Source organism: Boleophthalmus pectinirostris, unplaced genomic scaffold (assembly GCF_026225935.1).
Source record: "Boleophthalmus pectinirostris isolate CB_2022bp ecotype Guang Dong unplaced genomic scaffold, ASM2622593v1 HiC_scaffold_5, whole genome shotgun sequence".
Lineage (NCBI taxonomy): Eukaryota > Metazoa > Chordata > Actinopteri > Gobiiformes > Gobiidae > Boleophthalmus > Boleophthalmus pectinirostris.
The window spans coordinates 30,922,997-30,931,149 of NW_026571404.1; the positions used below are offsets into that span (position 1 = coordinate 30,922,997).

At 38.7% G+C, this 8,153-nt stretch overlaps 1 protein-coding gene across 1 annotated transcript in view; it reads right to left on the bottom strand.

The window, feature by feature from the left end:
* Positions 1-8,153, bottom strand: part of dlg5a (discs, large homolog 5a (Drosophila)) — a 95,609-nt gene that overhangs the window by 44,252 nt on the left and 43,204 nt on the right. Inside the window, 2 exon segments of the mRNA XM_055162578.1 lie at positions 4,353-4,536; positions 7,022-7,165. Coding sequence (XP_055018553.1) covers positions 4,353-4,536; positions 7,022-7,165 — 328 coding nt within the window.

An 8,153-nucleotide genomic window follows, 5' to 3' on the forward strand; every position in this document is an offset into this window, starting at 1 on the left:
GCAGACAATCAAACCAAAAACAGAAAAGGCACTAACTGTCAACAGAACAGCCAGCAACAAAAATAGCACAAAGCCATTCTCTGCTTAACAGTCTTGAAACTAGAATTTAAAGGTCCTATACTCTCACACAAAATTGCCTCTTGTGAGCTTTTAGCCACGTTATAAAGTTGTTACCAAACTAAAAACATATTTGGAGCTGTGTTTTGTTTCATTCACACGTTTGACTAATCCAAAGCTAAAAATGCTCTGTTCGACCTTGTGATGTGAAGTAGTTTTTCCAAGTTAACATCTACCATATTTTCCACACTATAGGGCCCTCTGGATTATAAGAGGCACTCTCACTGAATGGTCTATTTTCGAACTTTTTTCACATATAAACCACACCGGACAATAAGGCACATTAAACGAAACACAACAGTTAGATAAGTCAGTCAAACTTTATTTAACGCGTTCACAATAACTCTCAACTTTGGTCAATTGTAACGTGTAAAAAAAAAACACTGTCTAAGAGCGCTAAATTGTTAGTGTATTCACAATAACTCATAATTGTTGGGTGATTACGGCGTCCAGCATGCCCGCATCCCTCTCGTCATTATCCGAGTCAGTGTCGTTACTGTTCCCTGGCAGTTCAGTGATGATTCCTGTCTTGGTGAATGTGTCTTTGCCTTCTCTCATCCACTACTCCCACGCAACTTTTAACTTTATAATAGCCTTGAGTTTAAAGTGGGCGTTGTAAGAGTGACTCTTGACAGGTGGCTTTTTGATATTAAAAGGACTCACAGTATGTATTACTCCGTGATGCTCCTGACTACGGTGCTGCAAGTGGTGTGGCTTTGTAGTTTACTAAAGTCGTACAAAGACACCCAAATAAATTCATATAATATAAGGCACTCTGGATTATAAGGCACGCAGTTGTTTTTTGATTAAATTAAAGGCTTTTAAGTGCACCCTAATGTGGAAAATACCGTACCTTTTACCTTTAGTTCAGTAAATATGGATAATGGATAATTTCAGCCCTGAAATTGCCTATGATTCTAGTAAGGGTGTAAAAAGTTGAAAACACAATGAAGCACTTCCTGTATTACCATATGACATCACGAGGTGGAACAGAGTGTTTACAGTTTGAGAGAAGAATTTAGTATGCCTAACTATGCAGGATTTGTGTGTTAAACATGTGCGAATGAAACAAAATCCCAGCTGTATTTTTGAAGAATAAACAACATTATAACAAATCAGATAATAGTGTAATATAGGCCCTTTAAGACTATAACTTCATACCAAACTCACAATGCAGAGATGAATTATTCAATTTTCAAACAGAAAAGACATCTTGTTGTTCACGTAGGAAAGTCTAGCTCTAGCTCCATTAAAAACCTATTAAAAGAACACCTCATCACCTCTCCTTGGCTCTTTGCAACAGTTGTACAGCAGATGGCACTAATGGGTTGAGATTTCCCCTATGATTACTTACACAGTGCACACACTACTTCCTGCACTGCCTTGGTATAAACTAGAAGTGTGCAAAAACATTGAAATATCGATATATCGTGACACAAAATTTGGTGGTATAGTATCATAATCACGGGCTGCTGTATCGATATATTACTGAGAGTTTTTGGAGACTTTTAGCAGTTTTTTGTGACAGTTTTATAAATTTCTTGCTAATTAATGGAAGAAAACGTGTTCATGCAATACACTTGACATATTTTTTTTAGTTTCCTATTAACTTTGCTCATGTAGTGGTTTAAAGGTGCACTGTGTAACTTTTCCGGTGGAGAATCCGCAGCCTATACTTGTCTCTAAGGAGATGTTCTTGCATTGCCGCCCTAGAATCTTTAACAGTATGGCAGTAGACTTCTATCTTTATGGTAAAAAGCAGATGATACCACAAGGCCAAGTTACAGGTCAGATCTGTGGAGAGGCTAACCCGCAAACAGCTTTTCCAGGTATTTTTCAGCAATAAAATCACCTGCATTTTAATAAAAGTTAGATAGACAGATATAATGCCTTACAGTGGTCCTTCGTTTATCACGGGGGTTATGTTCAAAAAATAGCGATAGGTAAAATCCGCGAAGTATCAACTTTATATTTTACAATTGTTATATCTGTTTTAAGTCTGTAAAACCCCTCACCACACACTTTATACACATTTCTCAGACAGGACAGTTACAACACTTTTTGCATACTTCTTAAAACTTCTTGCTGCTGTTGTCCTTATGATATTTTCCTATTTATGTAACGAACCGAAGATTAATTTTTTCCGTAATGGAGCCCTACAACGCAGAGTCCTGCACGGGTCCATTTTTGTAGACCCGCACCTGCCCGCATCCGCGCAGTACAGCACCGCACCGGCCCGTTAACCCGACCCACATTCGCCATGGACTGAACCAAGACTAAGCTAGGACTGATTCCAGGACTGAAGAGGAGGACTAAACCAGGACTGAAGTAGGACTAAAACAGTACTAAATCAGTACTAAATCAGTACTAAATCAGGAGTAAACCAGGAGTAAACCAGGAGTAAACCAGGAGTAAATCAGGAGTAAACCAGGACTGAACCAGGACTGAACCAGGACTGAACCAGGACTGAACCAGGACTGAACCAGGACTGAACCAGGACTGAACCAGGACTGAACCAGGACTCACTCTCAGGATGGGCTCTGGGGTAACCGCTGTAGAACGGACTGGTGTTCCAGCGCAGAGGTCTACCCGGCACTACGAGCCCGCATACCCACTCGTAAAATTCCAGAGCGTTAAAACCCGCCCATTTCAGCAACTATTTGCCTGTACCTGACCCAGGGCAAGACTCTGCTACAGCTACGTAACTTCTACCTTCCATCAGGGTGTCCAGAAGTCCAACTTTTTGTGTGATGGTTAGCATTTTCCTCTGCCTTTTGGGTGCACCCGCCGGAGCCTTTGTCGGTGCAGAAAGTTTCGTCAACATTGTGGGTTTTGTCGGGAAGAAAACCTTTTTTCAGGATCACACTGCTATCGATCGAACATTAATGTAAATTTGGCAGCTGAACGCATTCTGTACTGTACAGGAGACACGGCACGGAGGAGACTAATTGATAATGGTCCACAGCCAATCAGGACACAGGGGGAGGAACACAATACACGTTCATACACTGTAAAAAACAAACAAAAAAAACACACAAAATTGCACTAAAACAGCGAGATCGCGAAAGGTGAACTGCGATATAGCAAGGGACGACTGCATTGTGAAACATTCCAGCTAAAGAAATACTATCTCAGTGATGACTTCTCAGGTAGCAGCCCCATTCCAAAAAAGTTACACAGCACACCTTTAACAAAGAAAAATGATTGCTATTGATTATCACATGTATTGTTATATCGTGACAATATCGTATGAGCCAAGTATCGTGTATTGAATCGTAAGGGAACCTCATGATTCCCGCCCGTGAAATCACCTTGGTATAACGTGAATTTCCTCTTCACTTCTTGCTGATAAATTCTAACTACTCCCCCAAACAGTAGCTTTCACCGGGGGCACTTTTGACCTTGTCTGCACAGCGTATTCTGCTGGCTCTGGTCGTCATGGCGCTACACGGTTTGGGTGGCGGTGCCCTTTGCCCGCGTAGATGCCCTATTCTTCTGCGCCTGCCCTTTTCAGAATGGCTCCGTGTGCATTTCCTTGTGCTTGGCTGCCCTCTGCTCCAAGCTACTGCAGTGTTTCTAAGGTCATCACAACACGACACTGCACAGGTCAGAGCACTGCATACTCTTAAATAAAGGAGTCAAAATGAACTAAAAGCTCATTAGTTATGGTGGGGCCTTTTGGTTATAATATTATCATAAACTAAAAAGGAGGATTCAAATAAAACTGAAATTATTATCACAGGAGTGTATTTATAAAAGGAATTAAATAACAGTTCAACAGAAATCTATGACAATGCTGTTTTCTGATCTATATTATAATGTTATTTCTTCATCAAAAACATACCTGGCAGTTGAGCTTTGTTCCATTTACACATGTTTGACACACAAATCCTGCATATTTAGGCTGAGTTCTTCTCTCAAACAGAAAACACTGTTCCACCTTGTGGTGTCATGTTGTAAAAAGGAAGTATTACAAGTATCCACTGTGTTTTTAAACTACATACACCTTCACTTGACTCATTTGGATAATTTCAACCCTGAAATTGCCAGTCTCTACTAAATAAAATGTAAAAGGAGCTGTTACTCAATCATGTGTGAATGAAACACACAACTCCATTATGTTTTTGAGGAAATAACAACATTCTAACATAGCTTAAAGCTCACAAGAATCAATTTCACCTAATACAGGATGATAACATAGGTGAGAGTTTAGCTTGTACTGGTGATGGTGGTACCTGCTGCTGCTGGACCCTGAGGTCTGCCAGTTCCTTCTGGTCCTGTCCGTGGAGCCTCTTGAGCTCCTCGCAGTTCTGCTTCACGTGGTTGTGCTCTCGGACCAGCGCAGTGTTGTCCCTCCTCAGACTCTCCATCTCCTCCTTCATCTGAGACTGCTCACTCAGGACACGACTGTGAAGCATGCTGTGAAGGACAGATCAAGAAAAACTGTTATGACTGTTAGAGATAGGGCTGATATTTGCACTTTTAGCGTATCACCTATCGGCTATTAATTACTAGTACAGACCAATATTTAGTTTGGTCCAACGAGCAGTCTGAATGTGCATGAAAAATAAATATATACCGTATTTTCTGCACTATCAGGCGCTCTGGATTATAAGGCACACTGTCCTTGAATGGTCTATTTTCGAACTTTTTTCACAAATAAACCACACTGGACTTTAAACTAAACACAACAGTTAGATGGCTCAGTTGGACTTTGTTTGGCACATTCACGGTGACTCTGGGCTTTGTTCAGTTGTGGCGTGTAGGGAGGGTGCTGTCTGGGATCGCTGGATTGTTGGCATGTTCGCAGTGACTCAGTTGTTCAGTTGTGGCTAGAAGTGGCACATTGCACTCGCTTTTTCGGTTCGTTCCTCCGTTCCACGTCCTCGTGGAGTGATGAGTGTGGCTGCAGGTGTTTGTCGCTACGCGATCGCTGTCTGTTCCGTGTGTGTTTGCGTGCACTGCGGGTGGTGTGGCTTTGTAGTTTACTGAAGTCGTGCTGGGACACCCGAGTGGATTCGTGTATAGGGCTTATAAGCGCGCATTAGTGTGGAAAATATGGTATATGAAAAATATATACATGAAGCTTTATTTGAATACTTAAGTTCAAAGAAGAAACTGCAAAATGTGACTACACTGGACTGGACTATGGATGTTCAAAATTATTATATATCGGCCCAAAAAATATCAGCCAATGTCATTGGTCATCGGTTCTTCTGGATTCTAAACAATCTGTGAAAAATTGCATATCAGTCAATCGCTAGTTAAGACACCTAAGATTTAGGTTTCCAATCTTGAAAAACAGATAACTGTAAGTGACCAAGACTCGATACCCTTTACATGTCAAATACAGTCCTATGAACTGGAAATACCAATCTCTGCTGAAAAAAGGTAAAAGGAAGCTGAAAACTACCACTACATGACATCTCAAGGTGAAACAGAGCATTATGAGCTTTGGAGATGTAGATGACTAATGATGTTTTTGAGGAGGTAACAACATTCTAACATGGCTTGAATCTCACTAGAGTACATTTTGCGTAATATAGGACCTTTAGCCATGATTTCACTTGGGTCTTTTTTCATAATTTTAATACCATTTGTCTTTGGATTTTTCTCGCTTATCTTGTTAAATAAACAGAACATTGACCCCTGAACTAGAAGATCCAGGTTCATATCAGGACTGGGTACAATTAAATTAAGAGACTGAATTGAATTTCCATGAATCAGATGTAATAATTTCATAGAATATCTTTTTAATACTTTTTAGAGCCCTGTGAAATGCTATTGTCAGGACAGATAATCTCGTCACTGCCCGTTGGACCCCTCCAGGCTACGCTTTACAATTGTTCTGGGTGATTCAATTATACAAATGACTGTACTTTAAAGCCTTTAAAACGCTTTTGGAAGGACATCGTATTCATCCCTTATTTGAAGACAGCTACATGAGGTATCTGTGGATGTACAAGTATTTATTTACTGACTGAGGTGGATATAGTACTCTTTAAACTAACTTAATTTTTAAAAATAAATTGTAATTTTCTGGCAGCAGACTTTTACTCCTTTGAGTAATATTTTTATTGAAGTAACAGTACTCTTACTTCAATCAAAGTTTGGTTGCCTCTCCCAGTGTGAGTAAGTCTACAAGTGACAAAAGCTTTCTGACAATATGAAATGATTTGAAGATATGCGTTTCTTGCACTGCTCCTTTAGATGAATTTAAAGTTTCACTGTGCAACTTCACCACTGACTTGTCTCCATGGAGATGTTATTGCTTTGCCTGGAATGTTCCATGTTACAACATTAAACAGATCCATCTAGCATTTATTCATTACGGGCGTTTCTGTTGCTTAAAAATACAATAATTCCTTCTGTGAATAAGGACGACTCTCCACAGATCTGAACTGTAATGTAGCATAGTGCTGTAACCTGATTGTCTCTCTCCTAATAGGCAAGTTTAATCTATACTGTGGAACATTCTAGACAAAGCAATAACATTTCCATGGAGATAAGCAGGTTGTGGACCCTGGACTAGAAATATTACACAGTGCACCTTTAAGTTAGTCTCATTTTAGACATTAATGTTGTGAAATTATAAATCAGATATTACATGTTGACAGTTACTCTATAAGATTTCCAAATACTTTTTTCTCTTACTTGGCTAATTCTTGGACCACTACTTTGTACTTATGTAATATTGACTTTACATTTTTACTGTAAAAGATTTGCTAATATTTTTACACATATTTTTTGTTTTGTCAGAAGAAGCAGTTGCCTCTTACTCATCATTTGAATTTCAATATAAATGCTTTTTATAGTCCCCGCTTTTCACCTCATTTGACTTTGTGTTCAAAACTGCATTTCTCAAACAGAATTCTTTATCAGTTTTATTTTAGCTTCTACTCACTGATAGAAGTCTGCCTCTTTGACGGCCTCCTCACATCTCTTGAGTGTTTTGGTGTGCTGGTTCTGAAGAGACTGCAGATCGGCCATGGCTCTCATACACTGACTTTTCAGACGCTCGTAGTCGTGGCTGGGCTTGGAATTTGGCCTGGAAATAAAAGAAAAATAGAAAAAGGTGTTAAGGAACTTAAAGATGCTGTACATGTTTGATAGTGTGACATCAAAACAATTTTACTATTCTATTATCTGATGTATGTTATAATGTTGTTTCTTCATCAAAAACATACCCGGAGTTGTGTTTTCTTTCATTCACACATGTTTAACACACAAATCCTGCATAATTAGGTTGAGTTCTTCTCTCAAATTGAAAACACTCCACCTTGTTCCAGCTTGTGATGTCATGTGGTAAAACAGGAAGTGCTCCACTGTGTTTTAAAAATCCATATACCTTCACTAGAATCATTTGGATAATTTCAGCTCTGCAATTGACAATCTCTAGAGAACTATATAGGGTAGCTGTTAAATTAAAAACTACCCCTATATGACATCACAAGGTGGAACAGAGCATTTTGAGCTTTGGAGATGTAGACAGACTAATAATAAAGGATTACTCAAACGTGTGAATGAAACCAAACAGAAGTCCAGGTATGTACCTGTGGAGGAAAGTAATTGTAAAAAAAATCGTAACTGTGATAGTAAAAGTCTTTGTTAAACTACTGTACAGTTCATATAAACCATTTTAATTATCAAAACAGTGAATGTGTCAAATGTATTGCATAAATATGTTTTCCTTTAAACAAGCAACAAAATTGTAGAGTTACATACTAAATAATATATAATATTTTGAAATTTTAACCCCTTTTGACAGCAAAAGTCTCAAATGATGTTCATGAAAAAAATGATTTTATTTATTTAAAAAAAAAATATGTTTCAAGTAATTTTAATTTGTTTGTGTTGGGATCATCAGAGACTGGGGGCTCCTCTAGAACACACCCATATCATTTTAACCTCAAACCTATTTGAAGGGTTTTCAACAGCAAAGAAAGAAAGAAAGAAAGAAACAAAGCAACAAAGAAAGCAAAGAAATACATCAAAAAGAAAGCAAAGAAATACATCAAAAAGAAAGCAAAGAAATA